We start from the raw sequence: 22,129 nt of genomic DNA, 5'->3' as shown, positions 1-22,129 counted from the left end.
ACTAAATGTAAAATGAATTTTTAAGCAAAACTGTTGATGTAGGTCATCTTAAATAAATATTATATCCACAACATTTTCACAACAAAATCTAGTGAACAACAAAATAATTTCAGTTGTAAATTCAAATTAAAAACCTTCAATAACCTACAAACTAGAATTTGTTGTAAAAATATTTATAAAAATGTTATGAACGTATCATCTCTAATCATTTTTAGGCAAAACCGTATAAAATTTTCACATTCTTTCTATAAATCGCCCGCCCATATGACTATGTGAGTGCTCTTTAGTGCATAAAAAAGAAACAGATGGTCTTGAGGAGAAAAAGATCGGGCTTGAGGACACTTTTTTGGTCAACCATCAGCGTATCAAAATACTAATCTCAAAAAATAGACCAAGCTCAAAAGGCCCGCTATAATTGTGTAAGCCCGTGGCCATGAGCTCGGCCCACACAAAAGCATCAAACGAACCACCGTTGTCCTCACCGCTACTAATCTTATATCCACCGCGCCTACGTTTTCCGCCATCTTACCTTGTAAGTTGTTGTATCCTCTTCCTCCTCTTCACTTTTCCTGGAAAATGGCTCTATCTATGATTTTGTTCTAAAGATTTTTGGAGAGATTGAGATTACTCTGTCTATCCCTTTGGTAATTTGTACTTAAGACAACAGCAATTTTATCGACAGAAGCATGATTTTATTTTCAGATTTTACCAAAACGCTTAATTGTGATTTCAATACTGTGTTTTTTTTTAAATTACAGCTAACCCAAATGGATGCTTGGGTTGGGTTGGGTTGGTAACCCATTGCAACTCTCTCCGATCATATATTGATCGGTGGGAGTTCTCATCCATGTGGTTTTATAGACTGCTACTACACAGTATTGGACTATCCAACAAACTCTGAGTTTCACCCTGCAAGAGAGAGAGAGAGAGAGAGAGAGAGAGAGAGAGAGAGGGAGATATGGTGTCTTGGGCACTATAACTAAGATGAAACCTGCAATCAATCTATATATGAGTAATGAGTATAGTGTGGCATTGTAGAACATTTTACTATTATTATTATTATTATTATTATTATTGTTATTGAGTATTTGGTTTTTGGGGTTGTAGAAATTGTTGTATTGTGCCACTGCAGCATTGGCTGTGAATTGTGATTCGCGGCAGGGAGACTCCAAAGCTGGCGAGGTGTTATAAGTTGGTCAATAAATGAGTAGTGCTGTGCAGTTTTGAGATTGATTTTTGGAGGATATTCGTATTTTATATATATGATGGGAATAGTAGGGATGATGAAGGAATTGGGGAAGGCAATGCAGTTCATTTGCTCCCTTGAATTCTGGAGAATGGCGGTGTTTTGGACGCTATCTCTCCTCGTCTCTTATTGGCACCTTTTGTTTGCTCCGAAATCCAAGTCCTTCCCTCGTTGTGCCCCTGCAACCTCTCCAATCAAGCCTGTTTGCATTATCACCGGCGTACAATTCTTTTTTGTCATCAATTTATTTATATATTTTTCATTGCTCCTTGCCAATCACCAACTAGTTTGATTTCTTTTTAATTAATTGATGCAGGCTACATCTGGGTTGGGTGCTGCCGCTGCTTATGCTCTTTCAAAGGAAGGCTTCTGTGTTGTTCTTGGTATTTCCATTCTGCCCTTCTCATCCATTCCCTTTATTTATTTTTTAAAATTTTTAGCTGGTTGAAGTAGCCAGGCAAAAATGTTTCTAAGCATGTCTCTGCTCACAGAAAAGTATAGTCAGATGACTTGTTCAACCACAATGACACCCACATGCACACAAATCTTGTGTTCTGTTGTAGTTTTAAGGACTAGTTCAAAGAAAATACATGACTTATTAAATTGAATTAAACTGTTAAAACTATGTTATTCTGCTTTCTTTTCACAAACATCCCTTTAATGTGCAATCTGCCCAGTTGAATTTTTAATAACTTTCTCTACAGCATAATTGGAAGCATTTAAGTTCTTTATATTTTAACCATTCAAGTATGCTTTGTATTTGATTTACACCCAAAGTTTATTACAGAGCTTGCTGAATGAGTCAGTGCTGATTCTGACACACCAAGTGCAGTGAAAAAACAAGTTATCAGGCATCACTTCTTTTATTTTTGATAGTTTGACACTATATAGGGATATCCAAATAAATTTTGTTTTGATATTTTGACAGTGCAAGTGGATATCCAAATTATAGGCTTTTCAAATTTTGCAAAAATAAATTAAAAAATTGCTATACTTTAAAGCTAGAATATTTGTTTGACTATTTTTATTGGTGAATGGCTGAAATTCATTTTGTATATGCAGTTGGACGGTCCTCCCATTTGTTATCAAAGGTATAAATTTTGTGGAAGTTTATTGTTAAACATACCTTCTTCAATTTACGTTTTTTCTTATGTTTTCTCTTTTTGACAGACTGTGGGAGAGATAAAAAGTTTGAATAAGGATGCCCATCTCAAAGCTTTTCAGGTTGATATGTCATCCTTCCAGTCGATATTCAACTTTAAAGGCTCCCTTCAACAGTGGCTGTTAGATTCAAATATGCATCCTTCGGTCCAATTATTGATTAACAATGCTGGGATACTAGCTACATCATATAGACTCACAGCTGAAGGCTATGATCAGTAATCTTCTTTACATATTATTTATTTTTAAATGAAGTTGGCTTCTGTCCTGAAATAAGTTTACATGGTTTATGTTACACCTCTGCTAATTTCATCAGACATGCAGACCACCTGGCAACAGGTTGGATGAGTTTCAGCTTGCTTTTGATTTGTATAATTTGATATAACTAGCATAAGTTGCTGGTAACTGCTGCACTTTTAAATCCGATATTACCATGGTCAATTAGAGTTGACCCTCATTAAATTGTATTTACAAGATTGTGTAGTAAGTCCTTCGTTTTTTGTCTTTAATCTTCCATCTCATATCTTTCTATATTGTGCAAAAATTGCATTTTCTTGGTCCTACATTTTCAGCAGATTTTGGTTTTGTATTGCATAAGTTGATTTGTGTAATTTGATCTAGCTAGCATAAGTTGTTGACTTGTTGGCGACCTTTGCACTTTTAAAACCAATAGTTCCATGCTCAATTAGACTTGACCCTCATGTAATTGCAACTTACAAAATTGCATAGAAGCCCTTTTTGTCCTTTGTTTTATTTTTTTAATCTTCCATCTCATATCTTTCTCTATTATGCAAAAATTGCTTTTTTCTTGGTTCTACATTTTCCAGCAGATTTTTGTTTTGTATTGCATATTTGGAAAATGCATTTTGATGTTATCACATATAATTGAAGTAAATACCTTACTCATTTTAGCGCCTGTGATACATCCCTGTTTCCTACCCACATGAAGAATCATGGGTTGTTTTATGATAATTTTACATGTGTTTTCAGGATGATGGCTACAAATTACATTGGTGCATTCTGTTTGACCAAACTTTTACTACCACTTCTCAGAAATAGTCCTGTTCCTTCCCGGATTGTGAATGTTACATCCTTTACTCATCGAAATGGTAAAATTGGTTCCTATTTATGTCTGTGAAACATTTTTTTCTATGAATAATTAGTGGGGATTTTAGTCTTCACCATAACTTTCTTCATTAGGGAAGAACTTGTACACTTGTAATTGTTGTCTGTGTACTGTTTGCTCTACCTTGATTCTATGCCAATGCCATTGCTTTGACATTAGCTCTGAAATTTCTATCCATGTCTGATACATTCTTTCTGTCAACATGGTCGCGATAGTTAGAAAAAAGTGAGAGAAAAAAAAAAAAAAAAAAAGAAGAAAAGAAAAAGAGAAATGATATGTCCACAACATTTTTACAACATTTTTACAACAAATCCTAAGTGGTAGGATGTTACTGGTTGTTATTGTTGGGGCAAAAAAGTAATCTTAGTGTTAGGTTCAAATTTGAACCAATAACAACTAACCACCTATGATTTGTTGTAAAAATGTTGTAAAAATGTTGTGGACGTAGCACCTCTCAAAGAAAAAATAGAAAGGAGACTTGTAAAAGAATTTTAGAGCTGAAAATGTTTTCTGATAGGCATATTGATGTGTCAAAGAGGCCACCAGGCACATAAGTGTAATGTTTCATTTATATGGTAAATGAATGTATGTGCTAACTCACTAACACCTGACTATTGCCTTACCTGAAAATGGAAAAAGAAAAGTGCATTTTGGTTGATCCATCAAGATAAGATATGCTATGATGCCTTTCTATTGAGCAAATAAAGATAACCCATCAGGGTGCAGCCTAGTGGTTGGAGGTTTGGGATGAGTTGTAGACCCAAACATCTTGGGTTCGATCCCCACTAGGAGCTCCCTTGGATTACTTGATACACGGTTCTGGCAGGTGGGGTCATGTATCCATGGTTTACTCCCTAGGAGTGGGTCCAAAGTAGGGGCCTTGGTGAGGTTCCATGTCATTAAAAAAAAAAAAAAAGGGAAAGGTATGATATGATGAGAATTCTTGCACTATGACACTCTCACATTTTTCACATGGTGATGGTTAGTTGAATTGCTTAATTTACAGGATTCTATAGTTAGAAGCGTTGAAAGCCATAATTGCATCAGCTAACAGATTATATAACACGAAATTCATGACCTCCTTTTTCTTCAGTTTTTAATATGCAGGTTGACAAGGAAACTGTTTCAGGGAACTGCTTCTCAAGAACCAAATCATATCCATGTTCTCGTATTTATGAGAATTCTAAATGTAAGATATAAATGCCCCACCCGATATATCAGATTACCTTTTATTTGAAACCTTACAAGCAGCACCCCATTTTTTACTGTAGTATGCCTACTGCTGTTCTCCTATGAACTTCACCGACAACTTAGCTTGATGGAAAAATCTCATCGGGTCTCTGTCATGTATGTGATTACAAACTTGATTCTACTTATAATTTTTCATTTCTTTTTGGGGCTTGACGTATTTTTGAACATATAAATTACCTAATGAATGTATAATTATCACCAAACTTGCTTGTGTGCAATTGTTTAAATGCATCTTTGTCCTCTTCTGGGCTTCATGCATTAAAAAACTAGGATTTTATCTCTACATTTTTCTTCTAATTCTTTGTAGACTAGACTTCTTGTCTCCCATTGTCATACCATGTACAACATTCTTGCTTTTTAAGAATATTTGAGAAATTTTAGGTTTACCTAAATGCTGTCATCCATTATGCATTAGCAAGATGTCCTTATTCATGATAATTTCCACTTCATGTTTGTTTCTGTTTTGGTTTGATTTGAAGTGCTGTGGATCCTGGAGTAGTGGAAACCAAAATTATGCGAGAGCTTCCTTCCTGCCTTTCTTGTGTAGCATTTACAATCTTGAAGCTTCTCAGCCTTTTGCAATCACCTGAAAGAGGGATAAGATCTATTCTTGATGCAGCCCTTGCTCCACCAGTGAGTTTTACTCCTAATGATTTGTGTTATCATTCTCCAACCGAAGTTGTTATGCAGGCACACCTTTTATCATTATATATACATTTAAGCTGTTCCGCCTAAGATTTCATGTGTCAGTCCAACACCAGTATTTATATCAGCAATTTAATTGTGTACTGAAGCAATAACTATGGACAACATTTTGGCATGTTAGAGTGTAATTGTGTAATGCAACTAGGTCTTATCCTACACTTTGATTTACATCTATAATTTGTGAAATATCTTAGATGCTCTTCCTATTTAGTAATATTAAGCAAGCTATGCTGAAAGTGACATTTTTGGCTCAGGACATTTAGAACTACTTGATGCTTTAAACATATTATTATTTCTTTTTATATCTTCAATGTTACACCCCTTTGACAGGTACTGAGAAGTTCATTCTTTACTAAGGCTGTTCAGATGTACCCATGTATCGTTTAGTGTGGGATGGTGGTAGTACATCAATTGCTTGTGATGAGGTTTTGATTGTGTTCTATGGACAGATTGGATATTAAGGGCCTCTGTCTTAGGTTCTTTGAAGTTGTATTAGTTAAAGTCCTTTATTGGACATGCCTTGCTTAATAGGTGGGACACTCCAAGGCATCAAATATTCGGTGTTGTGTTACTTGATACTGATGTCACATGGATTATATCAAGGATAAATTTTTCTGCTGATGTTAGTGCCTGCAAATGAGCCCGTTAAGCACAAACACTTCATTTAGGGTGTTATACCCATGTCATACCTGTGTCATACAAGTGTTATAGTAGCTGTTTCATGTTATAATTTTTTAGAAATTCCTCGTGTCATCGTGTTGTACTTGTACCCTTGTTCGTACTCGTACCTGTGTCCATGTATGTGCTTCCTTGCTGTTTAGTCTATTGCTATTTGTGTAAAAATCTATTAGATCGGTTGATGACAGGCTGTTCAGACCCTTATATTGAAGATTCAATTGCTCTTCATGTTTTCTTGAGTTAGTTTAGTCGATGGGTTACTAGAAAGCTTTCAATTGAGTGCTAACATCACTAACCTCTTGCTGAGGTTGATCACTTTTTTTATTTGGATATGATTCTCCTTGCATGTGTATTAGAAAATTTTAGCTGAAACATATTTGAATTGGTTTTTGGTGTAGTTTTTTTCTTTTTGAATTGGAATCCATGTCAATGTGTTGATTATTTCAGGACATATCTGGAGTATACCTTTTTGGTGGAAAGGGTAGAACCATTAACTCTTCAGCGCTTTCGCACAACAGCAAACTTGCACGGGAACTTTGGACCACTTCATGTGATCTATTTTTGCAGTCACAGCTTGCTGTTAAGGTTAAGGAAACTTCCACTTCCACATGAGTATTTGATTGTAATAGGGAGGGATTCTGTTCATCAACCAAAAGAAAAGAGAGAATATGGATTTGAAATGGTGGCAGTTAGCTAAGCTGCAGTTGCATCAAGTGGGTTGATGGCATGTTCCTTTAGATATGTTCTCAGTTGATCAATCCTTTTGCATCATGGATTTTGTGATAGATGCAAAGCTGTAATTGGAACAATGTTTACATTAGTTAATTCTTTGTGAAAGCCTTGAGGGTTTTCAGAAATCATGGTTCTTTAAAAGCAGGATTAGAAAAGAAATGGTGGAAGGACACAGCAACAAAAGCCAAATGGAGACATCGTTGTTTGTGGGTAAAGTCGAGACAAAAGTGGAACTGGCCAAGCCCATATTAACAAGATTTAGGACATGAGTTTTCACCAAGAAATCTGAAAAACATAGATGTTACAGTCAGTTCATTGTTTTTGTATCATGACTGAGCAAAAAGAGGTAGCATCGAAGTGACTGCTGTGCTGTAGCAATATTTATGTAAGTGCCATCTCATATGTAAATGCTTATCGTAGTAGTCCATATAGAAAGGACTGTTGTAAGGGGAATAATTTTCCGGCAGGTTAATAAATCAAAAGAAATTGATTCTGTATTGGTTTCTGTCACCTCACCTGGGGATCGAACTAATTGAACGGAAATTGATGTATTGTCAAGTAAACATAATGTAACTTAGGTTCATTATCAAGGCATATTTCCAAAATTTTGGAGACAGCTATAGATTCTCAATAGATCAGCTATCATCTTAAAAGGATCCTCTTACGTTCAGACCCCTCATCTTCATTCTTTTGGAAACATGTTCTAAAAACAAACAAAAAGGATGCTAACTCTTTTTAAAAAAAAAAAAAATCCGCCATTTAAACATGCTAAACGATTGACACTTGCTCTTTATGAAGGGTTTTCACTTTTCAGTCAGTTATTCTTCTACTCTACCAAAATATTATACCCCTAAAATCCTAAGATTGGGACTAACCTAGCTCCGAGTTTTAGGTCATCAGAGTGGAACGGAGTAGCTGTGGTTTGGCGATTTGTTTAATAACTACTCCTAGTGCTAATACTACTATTGGCACCATCTTCAGTACCCACTTTGGTGATGCATTTCTCGCAAAACAAGTCGAGAATATGAAGAAGATAAATCCCAAGGGTCACCATATAACATTGCTCAAGACCTCTACTGTCTCATCAACCAATGCAGCCCTCTCACCATCTCTAATGCTTGAATTCAAGCCTAGGACCTCTCCTCTTTTACCCCAAAACAGAACTAAAGTTGTTTATTTTCATTGTTGGTTTTAGGAATACAAATCCTCTATACCACTTTTTGTGTTACATTTTATGTTCTACCAATTACAACTTATCACGTGTTTGTTTAATTTTTCTTATAAAATAGACAAAGTTTAAAATATAAAAAAATAAACACATGACAAGTTGTAATTGGTGGAATATAAATTAGTACAATAGATTTGTATCTAAGTTCCTAGTGTGTTTTATTATTGAGTCCTTGTCTCCTCATCTGCGTAACTGATGGATGGATGACTGAGCTGATGAACAAAGTAGTGGGTCTCACCCTTCTTTATGTAGTCTCCACACATAATCCCCTTTATGAAAATATCTTGCACACCACATCCAAAGATCCAACTACACGCCCGTATCTTATTCGTATGGAAAGACACCCTAATATCTCGAAAATCCTAATTTCTGATCCTCTCTACAAGGAAAAACCCCCTACATCCAAGGGATCTTGATTCATTACCCACTACTAGATAAACCTCAGATCTCCTCTTCTCCTAGGTACGCAAAAAAAATTTCTAACTCTTTCACTATAGAGTTCTTAGAAATTTCTCATTCACCGACTTAACTTTCGAAGAGTCTTTGGCTGTCACCCCACCAATGCTCTTTGTTATATTCTTAGTTTCTTGCTCTTCATGTACCCATTAGAGCAATCAAGGACAATCAGCTAACTAACGATTTTTGTGCATTATCAGGTTTGATAGAGGGTTTCATCTTCTTTTCCTCCTCAAAATAATCGTATTATTACCTCTCATGTATTGAGTGATTCATACGGTGGTGTTGTGGGGATTTTCAGATTTCTATGTTTGTGGTAATTTGCTGCCAGGAAAGTGTCAGTAAAGAAAGGTTAGGGGGTTGATCTTTTTTATATCCTTAAATTCATCATTTCTTTTTCTTTCTTATTTTTTGGACATGGCTTTTTAAAAAAAAAAATTCTGATGTTGTTAATTTGTTATTTTAATGCCATCATTTTTATTATTTATTAGCCACATCATCTTTGAATTTGCCAAGTGAGCTTTCAGTTAGTCACGTAAACCTCCTATATATATTTTAAAAATATATATAGTCACGTAACCAAGTTCAGTCAATGAGATGATAACAATGACCAAAATAAAACATTATTAATAAACTCAATATAAAAAATGAAACATTAAAAAAACAAGTTCATCTCCTCTTGCAACCGTTGAATTATAAGAAAAAATAAAATAAAATGGTTTTTTTTTTCTTTTTTCAAATGAAGGTTGTAGCCAGCTGGATGTAGTAGCAATTTCGGGTGTGAATAGGAATAGTTACAAGTGGATTTGAATTCTCTAATACTCTGAAGAATACAAACTTCTTATACAAAATCCAGCTAAAACTCACGATGATTGATATTTCAATGTCTTTCAATTTTTCTTTAAAAAAAAAAAAAGAAGAAAAAAAAATCGGCTCAGGAGATAGTTCAATATATCAAAATTGCATGAGGTGACAATTAAATATCGGCTGGGTCAACACTTTGGGTGATTTCATGTACCAAAGCTACGGTCTCCGGCATCTCCCAGCCCAGGAATTATGAACCTGGAAAACTCGATCAAATACAATAGTAAAAACCATGACTTTTGAGTTAAGTTTGTGATGTGCCTATGCTAAAACCCCATTCCCTCTCCCCCTCATGTGTGTTTGTTTCTAAAAAAAAAAAAAAAAAAAAAAAAAAAACAAATATATTGCTTATACTTGCAATATCCATGTGCCTAAACTAACTACCTTAGAGCAGGTACTTACCCTTTGTCATTGACGGTGGGATCTATTATTCCAGTGTATACATGTAGCCTGGAAAATGACAAAGTAAAAAAACTTAAGGAATGCTAGCCGATTTCATTTACAGTTATGAAATCTGATTTGATAACATAATTACCCAGGGAAATTCTCACTGAGCTTTTGAAGAGCTGGAGGGGCTGCCACAGCAGATATCTGCAGCACAGCAGTTTCTTTAGTAGTGTACTAACAATGAATGTAACAAACAGAGCAAGTATGTAACAATGAATGCAATATAATAACCTTCACGTCCATACCAACGTAAGCAAGACAATACCAGCTCTGTCTACAAGATTCTTTTTAAAAAATTATGATAAAACTACTGCTTCTACAACAAAATTGCTGATAGGCCTTCTACTACAAAATATATCATGACATTAATCCAACCCATTTAGGATCTCAGTTTGATAATTAGCCACATATAAACTTCAACACAAATACAGTGGATACTCAATACAGAGGATTACTCCAAAAAAAAAAAAAAAAAACAACAACAACAACACACACGCCAAGGAGGATACTCAACTAAGCCTTAATCCCAATTAAATTCAGGTTGCTGTTATGGAAACAGAATCAGAAACACTGAGGATATCTAATTAAATTATTTACCACTTTAATTTGGTTGTTATCTATCCCACGTTCCTTTAAGAGATTGAGAGCTGCCACTATTGTGCCACCTGATATTGATTATCAAGAATGCAATGAAAAGAATATCAATCTCACTTTCTGCTCTAATAGAATTTTAATAATATAAAGAACAAAATGCAGCACAGATGTAACAATTTTAGCTAGTGATGCTATAAACGTGAGAGTAAAGTCAGTAGCAAAGAACACCAGCATGGATAATTCAAAAGGTTGATCAACAAAGTTTGACCATAAAAAAAAAACAAATCAGGACCTTAGGTTAAGCCTCCAACCAAATGCAAGAATAATGGAAGAACTAGAGATTACATTTGATCAAACCACTTTATGAGATGATGGAGAAAGAAACTCTATAATGTTCAATAATAAAATATGTTGAATAGTGAAATAATCAGGGATGGAGCCAATAGTTTACCTTAGGGGGGGGGGGGGGGGCAAACTATAACTGATTTTTTTTTTTTTAAATGCAAATTAATATTTATTAGTATTAATAAAATATTGACAAGAAAAATGCTAACGCTGCTACTACTGATACTAAAAGCTTACAAACTAACATGACATTATACAACTACCAATGTTACAACAAAATATTTACAAATTGATATGGCACTGAATATATTTAGTGTCACGTCAACAATATAATAAATAAACTAATTAATTACTTATTTGTTGTATCTTAACGATTGATATATCAATTTGTAACGTTTATCTAGTAAAATTTATAATAGTTGTGTCATCATTCTAAATAAATTCATTTGACCAATCAATAAAAGAAAAGACACATAGCATTTGTTTTTAAATTATTTTCATTTTTCTTTTTAAATAAATCTAATATTGTAGCTCGGTTTCCCATGATTTACAAATCAAATATAAGTCATACTTATCATCTAATTATATGTCAAATATTATTGAACTAGAAAACTAATTAGCATTGCCAAGGAAATAAAAGAACCAAACTTCTAACTTTAAGTCCCAAACAAGAAATAATTAAGTCAAACAACTTAACAACTCAAGTCATTTGCATAAAAAAAAATGCTAAATAATCAATAAAAGCTTATAAAAAGTAAAAACCAATACACATTAGTACACACACTACACGGATAAACTTTATCACATAGTGCAGTCACAAGGAATGAGATGCCCATTGTGTTTATTGGCTTTGGTGACCAACTTTATTTTTTAGTTTTCATTTATATATATATATATAAAATTCAGGGGGGCCATTGCACCCCCCCCCCCCTCCCCCACCCCCAAGTCAAAGAATAATTCCATCACTGAACATAATAGTAGGAGCTCCAGCCATTAGAATTGTACCTGTTGCCAGCATGGGATCAACAACAAGTACTCGAGACTCTTCAGGAAATTTGTCGGGTAACCTAAAAAAGGATAGACCTCATAAAGAGTATACCAGTGGAAATGACTAAGAGAGAAGCAAAGGGGGAAAAATGGAACAAAAGCAAAAAACATAAACAATAATGGGAATTAAATAGTGTCTTATGCCACTCAAGTATAACTTGAAATAGAAGCAATGTGAAAATTCAAGTTGACCTTTGTTTAAGCATTCAGGTGTGAAAGAAAAAACATATTTTCATTTTTATGGCAGGGATTTCTTACTTGTTCAAGTATATTGTTGGCTGAAGTGTCTCCTCGTCTCTGCTGAACCCTTTATTTGCAAAACAGAAAGAAAACCACCAAAGTAGTCAATCACATTGAAATCCTGGAAGAGACATGACTCCAGTCTTATAGGGCAGATTTTAAATAAAAGTTAACATCACATCTGGTTGGATTAAGTCAGTTAACAAATAACAAGCCAGTTATCATGCTTATTAGAAGACTACTTGAAAAGCAGTAAGCTTAACAAAAAATTCTAAACACCATGACCCCCCAACTTCCCGCTGCTACTTTGACATCATGTATGGCTTTTCCTACCCAGATGATAAGTTTTTGTAGCTGGCAAGATTGAAGATGCGTGTTCTGCTAGAGCTAGACCAGCTCTTAGGATTGGAACTACCTGCAAAGGGAGGAGAATAATGTATAAGTTGATAGCCCAGCACAAAATCTCAGCTCAGTCAGACATCATTTGACCATAAAAAGACCTTGAAGATTATATCACAGCCAGGGCAGATGTAACTACTAGCAACTATGTTATGGAAAACTGCGAGCAAAGATATAATAACCAAGCTAAATTACACTTTTGACCCCCAAATTTCGGGCTTGTTTCCATTTTGGACGTTTAAATTTGAGATTCTCATTTTGGTCCACCAAGTCTGATTCCGTGTTCAAAATTGTCCTTCCATTTATCTCCATGATGGATCTGGCCGTTAAGTTCCAACAAAAAGACAATGTTCTCTCTCTCTCTCTTAGCTGCAAGATTAGTCACCGATATGGGAATGACCATTTTGAAAATAGAATCAAACTTTGTGAACCAAAATGAAAAATCTCAAACTTAAAGCACTAAAATGAAAACCATCCCAAACTTTAATTGTCAAAAGTGTAATTTAGTATAATAACCATCAGATATCCAACCAATTCCAGCTATACAACTTACAATCACCCCAAGAGAGTAACAAAAGTAAAGAAGCACAAGCAAAACTGCTACCATAAACTCACCATCACAGGCTCCCTTGGATCTATGAACTCAACTGAGGCAACTCCCATTGGTGATTGAATCTCCCCCATGATGGTAGGCTGATATCAGTGAAAACACAGAAAGAAAAAAAAAAATTACAAACATTAAGAAGGCTCTGCTGAGAAAATAAAAATTGCTAGATTTTCCACAATCAAACCTTAAAAGCAAATAAGAAAAGCTCAAACAAACAATGGATTTGGCTGAAAATAAACAAATAATCCAAAACATCTAACGAAAATCTAGCTGCAAAAGCATAAGTGTGGGAGTTTTGTGTATAGGTTAATATTAGAAAACATCATATTTTTAACCAAAAAAAAAGGAAAGATTAACTTTCAACTTATTTTTGTATTATAGAAAACATTGTCTAATTTAATACCTAGTGATGAATTCCAATATTTTCTAATTCTTATAAATTTCTCTACAGGAGGGAGGCAAAGAAACATGACAAGATAACAAGAATAGTGAAACGTAATTAAAAGAAACATATATCTTAATCACACTAGAAAATGAAGAGCATCTTGGACAACCCTGTTAGCAGGGGTAGCACTATGTATCACGTTTGCTTGAAATTTCATCATTCACAAATAAATGCCATTATGTAGATTTGTATGCACTATAAACAGAAACCACAAATAAAATGCATGCATTTTGAAAGTAAATTTGAAACACAAACATATAGAAAGGAAAAAGATAAAGACGAAACTCAAGGATTATCAAAATTGACAATTTTCATGCACAATGCATCTACTCTACTAACCAACCAATCCCTCGAAGCTTCATACATAAGTAGTCTCCCCAACTCAGCCATTGCATTCCCTACAATATTTGAAGTTTAAAAATGTTAAACCCAACTCAGGATCAAGAGAAGAAAAAAGGACCAAAAGTCCATGAAAATAAATAATTTTAGAAAATTGAAAATAGAGTGATGTTACAATATGTTCTGTTCAGGGTGAAGCTAACTTTTTTCTTATCCCATATGAGTTGGGTTTAAGTTACACCTAGTGTTTCTAAGCTATGTTTTTTTTTTTTGATAAGTAACGAAAATTTTATTAAAAAATGAAGAACAGCCAACCCGAGTACATTGGGAATGTACTATGGGGGCATAAATCAATAACCAAGATTACAACGATCAAGTAAAACAGGAGTGTTTCTAAGCTATGTTACACTCCACTTAATATTTTTTATTAGATTGATATTTCAAAAAATCCCACAATTGGATCACATGTTAAATATGTTCTTAACATGCATACCAAGTTTTGTGCCAATCATATGCAATTTACTATTCAATCTAAAAACCCATCTTTTATGTACAATTTTAAATATCAAAACTTGAAATTGAAACATTTGATCGATGACATAGTTATTAATCTCAAATTATCTTGAAATTTTGCAAGCATGTAGAGTATAAGAAGAAAATCTAATCCAATAGTAGATTTGTTAAAATTCGCATATAATAAAAAAGAATAGAGTGGTGTAACATAACTTAAAGTTACACTAGGTGTAAATTGAACCCAATCCTCTCTCTCTCTATATATATATAATTCCTTTACAGCATTCTACTGGGATCAACACATCAATATAATTCCTTTACAGCATTCTACTGGGATCAACACATCAAGAAAATTTAAATGCATTAAGGTCTATCCTATAGAATAGGCATGATTGCAACAAATCTCAAACATGTTTGCAACACATAATAGAATATACAACTACAAGAACCCAAATTGAAAATTTGAAAATTCAGCATAATTCTGTTGCTTACTAAATATGGGACAAGGAGTTTGTTCATTCCTTAGAACTGAAACCCAATGCTTGATCAATGGATGTGGAGGCACAAATACCTGAAATCCATTCCACCCAATTAATTTAACTTGTTAGCTTATTATACACCAAACCAACCCAACAATTGATTGGTCTGCCCAGAAATCCAATGAACCCAAAAATCCCAATAACATAAATAAACAACAACCCAATTTGTAATAGCGTAGTTTGGACGCTACCACATTGTTCGGCACCATTTTCCTTCCAAAAAAGATCCCTTTTTTTTTTAATGAATGCTTCCAAAATTGCTAATAAAATAAATAAGACATAGATTTTCTTAATCTGAAATTTGAAAACAACAACAACAACAACAACAAAAAGTGAGTGACTGACCAGCATTCTGTCTTGTGAGATGGGTTTCTCCTCGGTGGCGGCCATTTGAGCCCTCGTGGAAGACGAGGTAACAAAGCTACGGCGCCGAGGAGGATTGGAAGACAAGATCTGGGGGTGCTACAATAAAAACAAGTGGAAATGTTTGAGTTTATGAGAGAGACACAACCCAACAAGTATATTAGGTATAGTTGTTAGTGTTTCTCAAAAAAAAAAGGTATGGTTGTTAGTATTTATATATGTAGTGTAGTGTGTGTGTGTGTGTGTGCGTGTGTGTATATATATATTAGGAAAGGTGATACCTTTTTAAGGTAAGGGCCGGGAATGGTGGAGTTAAAAAATTTAAGGAAAGGAGAAGCGGAGGAAATGCAGGGGGAACCGGAGGGGCACCGGAGGCATGTGAAATGAATGCTGCTGCTGCTTGGATATGAAGCTGGAGCCATCATTTTTGATTCGATCATTTCATTTCCAGTTTAGCAAACAAGATGTATTTCTTTCACACTTTGGATTGGATTGGATGTTTGGTTTCGGTTTTGGGGAAAATTTGCTCCAAATTTGGTGGATGGTTGATGATTGGGTTTGAGTTCAGAGTTTCTGACCCATCTCTTTGTTGGAGATACCGAGACTGACTCTCTCTCTCTCTCTCTCAATTGGGCTCATTGGGCTCTCTATCTATACTCATTCATGGGCTCCGAATTTAGCTGGTAAATTTTGGTTCAGTTTTTAGATGATTTTTATTTTTTATTTTTTTATTTTTTGATAAACTAGAAATATCATTCAACTAAAAAGCACCAGAAACATCAGGGCAAAGCCTAATCCGAGCCAGCCCATACAAGTCAAAGAGAAAAACATTCAAAATACAGGGGGGGAGGGGAATTGAGGTACATAAAATCAAGGACTTGGGAGCATCCTAATCTAGCTAGAGCATTGGCGCACCGATTAGTTTCATGATAGCAGTGGGATACTCTGACTTGAGAAAATTGGGAGATGAGATGCCTGCAATCAGCCACAATAGAAGCATTGTCAGTATTCAAAATTTCGGCATTACACATCAAATCATCAACTACTTTTGCATCCAAATCAATTTTAGAAGCGCTAATTTGCATATTGAAGCACAGGTTGAGACCATCCCTAAGAGCCCGCAACCAAGCAAGTGGCTATCCCAATCTTCCTTGTAAAGGCTCTTATCCCAGTACCTGACTCACTGCAAAGAATGCCGCCTCCACTAGCCATTCCAGGGTTACCTAATGAAGAGCTATCCATGTTCAGCTTATACCAACCCCTATTAGGCCTCTCCCATCGAATATTTCTATCAATCTGTGGCTGTCAGATTATGGTATTTTGAGCAACTAGAGCATACTCCACTGCCCTTAAAATGATATCTCTGTGTATGGCTTGGTTGGAAGGCATATTCTTAAATACCACCCTGTTGCGATGGTTCCATAGAGACCATATTCCAAAGGCAAGAATAATACTCTAAGAAATCTGGAGGTGGTTTGAAGTAGAAGTCGATCTGCAGTTATTTTCCAACCAACTATGGAGGTCTAAAGAGAAGAAATCAGAGCTCAGAACCCCCATTCCGAGACACTGCCAACAATTTGCAACTACATAACAGTCCCTTAGCAAGTGGATATTTTTCTCTAGGTGGAGATTGCACATTGGGTAAACCGTGTCCACTTGCAACCCTTTAGAAGTTAGTCTTTCTCGGGTTGCTATGCTGTTGTGAAACACATCCAAATAAAGGATTGAATCCTTGGCAACACCTTTAACTTCCTTATCCATTTACTATTAAAAAATTGAGGAGCTTCCCCATTGGCAAGGATATATGTAAAGTTGAGATTAAAATTCTCATTGTCTATTGCATTTCAAATGATTCTGCCTTCCTCATTAGCAAAATGTGAATGGGTCATTGCTTGAGTTTCTAGGCAAATTTTTGGAGGAAGAATCACAGAAAACTTTCCCCAATCCCAGCCATTAAGAGAAGCAAGATCTCTAACCTTGATCTCTACCTCTTCTTTTGAAAGAGGGCCGTGAATAAGAGACCTGAGAGGGCCATTCGATGTCTAAGAGTCATACCAAAACCTCAAGTTACTATCTCGGTCAAGACTTCATCTCGTTCCCCTTCTTGAAAACATCCATTTCTTTTCATGGCTTTCCAAGTTCGAGAGCTAAGGAGAGAGTTTTCATTACTAGAAGATATTCTTCTTTGGGTCATGTACTTTTTCCTTAAAACTTGGGCCCAAAGTGAGTCCTTTTCTGAGTGGAACCTCCAATTCAGCTTTGATAGATAGGCCAGATTTATACCTTTGGCAGTTTGGAGGCCAAGGCCACGCTTATCCAAAGGTTGAGTAATTTTATCCCATCCCACCCAACGCATTCTTCTTTTTGGTTCACCAAAACCCCATAAAAAGTTCTTGTTGAGTCTGTCCAAATTATCCAAAATTTTCTAAGGAGGAAAGTGGTTTGCATCACATAGGAGGGAATAGCACTAGTAGATGCTTGGATGAGCACTTTACGGCCAACAAAGGACAAGAGGTTGGCTTTCCAGCCAGCAAGCTTCTGATTGACGCGATCTAGAATAAAATTCAAATCCTGGTTCGATGCTCCAACATGCCTAAGAGGAAAGCCCAAAAAAGAACCTGCTTGGGACTAAAGTGAAAGCCAAGAATCTCGCAAAAACCAATCTTTTGCTCTCTGTCCATGTTGGGAGGAAAATACACTTTAGATTTGGTAGGGTTAATTTTCTGACCCGAGATCATACAGAACTCCTCGATTGCTTCCCTAACACTTTTATAGTTTAGCGAATTAGCCTTTGCAAAAAGAAGGAGGTCGTCGACAAAGAAAAGGTGGGAGAACGCCGAGCTACTAGCAAAAGCTTTCACTGGGTTCCAGAGGTTGTTAGAACATTTGGCATCAATAATTCTACCCAGCACTTCCATACAAAGAATGAATAGGTAGGGAGATAAGGGATCCCCTTGCCAGATACCCCTGGATGGGAGAAAATGATCAAGAACACCCCCATTAAAGAGCATTGAGGTAGAAACTGTTAAAACACAACTCATTATGAGCTGGATAAGGTCTGGAGGAAAATTGGCTACATTGAGAACTTCCTTGATGAAGGACCACTCCAATCTATCGTAAACTTTTTCTAAGTTGATCTTGATAACTATGTACCCCAAATTACCTTTTTTTCCTGCTGATAGTATGAATTAGCTCCTGCGCAATAATGAAATTATCTACACCTTTTCTACCTAGGACAAAGGCTACTTGATACGGCAAGATGAGCTAGTCAAGGAGCGGTTTAATTCTGGCTACAATAATTTTAGTTATTATCTTGTAAACAAAGTTACAAAGACTAACAGATCTAAAATTTCCAATGGATTCCAGACCCTTGATTTTGGGGATAAGTGCAATATGTGTTTGATTCAAGTCCAAAGGAATCTTTCTGTCACTAAAGATTTTCTTTATCTCTTTTAACACTGTTCTGCCAACTACCAACCAAAATCGTTGCAAAAATCCTGCATGCAACCCATTAGGCCTAGGGGATTTGAATGCCATTAGAGACCTCAAAGCATTTTTAATTTCCTCATTGGTCACTGGTATAGATATGTTGTGACTTTTAGAGGAGGATAATTCGGGATAGGTTAGATCACTTAAGGAGCAGAGAGAGGTGAGGACAGGAGTTCAGTTAAGAAGAGCTTAGAGAAGCTATTTCAAACATACTCCATAACTGTTGTCAGGTCATTAATCCATTCTCCCTAAGAGTCTTTGAGATTGAGAATCTTATTATGCTTCCTTCTAATGAGCGTAGAGACATGGTGAAAGAAGTGTTTGTGTTCCCCTGCACCACCCAGTTAACACGGGATTCGAGGGACCACAATTTCTCTTCCTGATTCAGCACATCTAACAACTCCACTTGAAGTTGTTTTTCAAGATTAATGAGGAAGCTCGATGGTCTTTCTGCCATAGATTGCTGTATACTACCAAGCCGAGCCAGGATTCTTTCCTTTTTTGCAAAAATGTTCCCGAAGTGAACTCGGTTCCACTCAAAGCATCCCTTTTGAACTTTGAGATAGAATCATACAGACCAGACTCGATGGACTAGCATTTTGAACAACTTTTGGAGTCCAAGAGCTAAAAACTTTGAAATTTGAAAGGCCTATTGAGTATGATATTGGGTTGGGGTTCTAGCTCCATCAAGATAAGGCAATGGTTTGATGAGCACCTTGGAAGATAAGTATCTGTCAAGTCTTTCTTGAATGAGAGAGCTTAAATCATGCTTGTTTGTTCATGTGTACCTAGGCCCTTGGAAACCGAGGTCAGCCATGTTGCAAGCATCAAGACATTCTTTGAAGATATTAGCTCTGTATAGGGTAATTGGCCTACCACCTAGTTTATTATCACTAGACAACAATTCATTAAAATCACCAACAATAATCCAAGGCAAGTTATGAGTGTTGGCAACAATAGTTAAATTATTCCAAAGCATACACCTTTCCCTATGTCTCGGACTAGCATAGACAACAGTTAAAATCCAGTTGAGAGAAGAAGATCTTACCTGCACAAGCGCATGGATTTCCTGCTTCATGCTAGTGAGATTTGTGATATCAACTTTATCAAGATTCTAGAGAAACTAGAGGTCACTAGCAAAGCCAATTGTGTTAGTGTGAATTGCTCCTTGAAATGGAAGCATATATGTGATTTCCTTCACTTTTTCCTTGCCAAGGCGAGTCTCCATAACAATTAGAATAGCTAGGTCGTTGATAGAAACCAGATCACAAACATTGGATTGAAAGGAGGGCTTTAAAGCTGCCCTACAGTTCCATATTATGATATTCATCATTACTAATTGAGCAAAAGAAGAAAAGACATCAGCAGCTAGTAGAAGCCTCACCTTCCTCCCTCAAATTCCATCTGGTTTGTTGTATCATCTCCTTGGAGTATCCCCTCCCTAGCATCAAAGTGACACAGTGTTGAAGCACTCCTATCATCATCTCCCTCACACTCGAAAGTAAACTAAAGTCGAATGTGGGGCGAACCACCTGAATCAATTTCATGATACTGGTGTTCCCCATCACTGAAGTTGAGATTGGGTTGAATATCAGTACTCTTCTCTCCGTTAGTTGAGGCCTGGGGCCGAATTCGCATAAGAGTGGTGTTGGAGATAATTGCGACAGATTTCTCCTAGCTACTACTCTGGTCTTCGATCTTTCTTGGATGTCTGACTTGAACACCCACCACGGTTGCTCCATTAGTTGCTGTGCTGAATCAGACAATGCAATCTTTCCCATTCTTGCGTTGGATGATTTTTATAATTAACAAGATTGTTGTTGGTTTTTTTTTAAATTTATTTATAGGAGCATTTTTCTTTTTGTTGAGAGAGTTTTAACCTATGGGCTCCTAATAATATCTATTTATTATTAAACAAAATACCAATTAGTATTTAGTGTAAGTGGGGATTGAACTCTAGATTTCTTATTCAATCATTGAGACTTTACCGATTGAGCAAATTAGAACTCACTTTTTTTTAGGAGTTTTGATTGTTGTTGAATTAAACTAAATGATTTTCAAAGAATTTCGGTAGTTATTAAAATTAAAAAAAAAAATCAAAATATGTTGATGCATTTGCTTTGGATAAAACCCCCCTTTTTTTGGGTAGGGGTAGGCATATTATTAAATGTGAATGACAAATATATATATATATATATATATATATATATATATATATATATGAATTTGCGAAGTGTCCTTTATGGGGAATCACATCAAACATTCTGCCAACCAGGGATTTAAAATATCCTTTATGCGGCTTTGAATTCAAAAACGTTTTTTTAAAAAAAGAATTTCAACTTATGACATCAACTCCTAGTGATAGTTTTTTATCATCAGATGGTGTAGGCAAGAATTGAATCATCATATCTCTTATTCAACATAAATAATTTTAAAAGAATTTTGGTAATTACTAAAATTTTTTAAAAAAATCAAAATATGTTGACGCGTTTGCTTTGGATAAAACCTTTTTTTTTTTTTTTTTGGGTAGGGGTAGGCATATTATTAAATGTGAATGAAAAAAAAAAATAGATTTGAATTTGCAAAGTGTCTTTTATGGGGAATCACGTCAAACATTCTGTCCAGGGATTTAAAATCCTTTATGCGGCTTTGAATTCGGAAACTTTTTATTTTTTTTTAAGAATTTCAACTTATGGCTCCTAATAATAAATTTTTATCATCAGATGGTATAGGCGGAGATTGAACCATGAAATCTCTTACTCAACATAAATGATTTTCAAAGAATTTTGGTAATATTAAATTAAAAAAAAAAAAATCAAAATATGTTGATGCGTTTGATTTGGATAAAACCCTTTTTTTTTTGGGTGGGGGTAGGCATATTATTAAATGTGAATGTCAAAAAAATATATATATAGATTTGAATTTGCAAAGTGTCCTTTGTGGGAATCACATCAAACATTCTGCCTACCATGGATTTAAAATGTCCTTTATGCGGCTTTGAATTCAGAAACTTAGTTGCATTTATTCTCTCAATATTATTTTGCAAGAGCTGTTTGGTTTGGTAACCAATGGAGCTTGAGAATTGATCGTCTACAACCTCTCTTTCTCATTCATTTGATTGAGATTTTACTAGACCCTCCACCAATTCTTCAATTTGATGAGATTCAAAAATAAGATATGTTGACCTTTGGGGCTTTGGCCCTTGATTGCATCTGGCATTAATTGGAGTAATAAAGCAGTTTATGAGGGACTTCAGCTTTCGATAAATCAAGTGTTGAGGTCTTTGCATAAGCCAATGCAAGAACACAAGCAGAT

At 35.4% G+C, this 22,129-nt stretch overlaps 2 protein-coding genes across 2 annotated transcripts; one reads left to right on the top strand and one right to left on the bottom strand.

The window, feature by feature from the left end:
- Positions 1–413: 413 nt before the first annotated feature.
- On the top strand, positions 414–7,393 carry LOC142611320 (uncharacterized). Its single transcript, XM_075783430.1, has 10 exons — positions 414–532; positions 1,108–1,466; positions 1,563–1,629; positions 2,309–2,337; positions 2,417–2,625; positions 3,398–3,516; positions 4,627–4,722; positions 4,805–4,880; positions 5,264–5,417; positions 6,615–7,393. Exons 2-10 carry the CDS (start codon positions 1,263–1,265, stop codon positions 6,777–6,779), a joined length of 1,119 nt encoding a protein of 372 aa, XP_075639545.1. The 5' UTR covers positions 414–532; positions 1,108–1,262; the 3' UTR covers positions 6,780–7,393.
- A 1,848-nt stretch (positions 7,394–9,241) lies between these two features.
- Positions 9,242–15,950, bottom strand: LOC142608623 (uracil phosphoribosyltransferase). The gene is made up of 12 exons (XM_075780314.1): positions 15,607–15,950; positions 15,308–15,424; positions 14,916–14,994; positions 13,911–13,969; positions 13,135–13,212; positions 12,454–12,535; positions 12,139–12,187; positions 11,839–11,900; positions 10,492–10,559; positions 9,983–10,038; positions 9,850–9,897; positions 9,242–9,645 (listed from the first exon to the last, which is right to left on the bottom strand). Exons 1-12 carry the CDS (start codon positions 15,763–15,765, stop codon positions 9,594–9,596), a joined length of 909 nt encoding a protein of 302 aa, XP_075636429.1. The 5' UTR covers positions 15,766–15,950; the 3' UTR covers positions 9,242–9,593.
- Positions 15,951–22,129: the final 6,179 nt, after the last annotated feature.

The sequence above is a fragment of the Castanea sativa genome, chromosome 9 (assembly GCF_040712315.1).
Source record: "Castanea sativa cultivar Marrone di Chiusa Pesio chromosome 9, ASM4071231v1".
Lineage (NCBI taxonomy): Eukaryota > Viridiplantae > Streptophyta > Magnoliopsida > Fagales > Fagaceae > Castanea > Castanea sativa.
The sequence above is the reverse complement of the archived record's forward strand: the minus strand, read 5'-3'. Positions and strand labels throughout refer to the sequence as shown.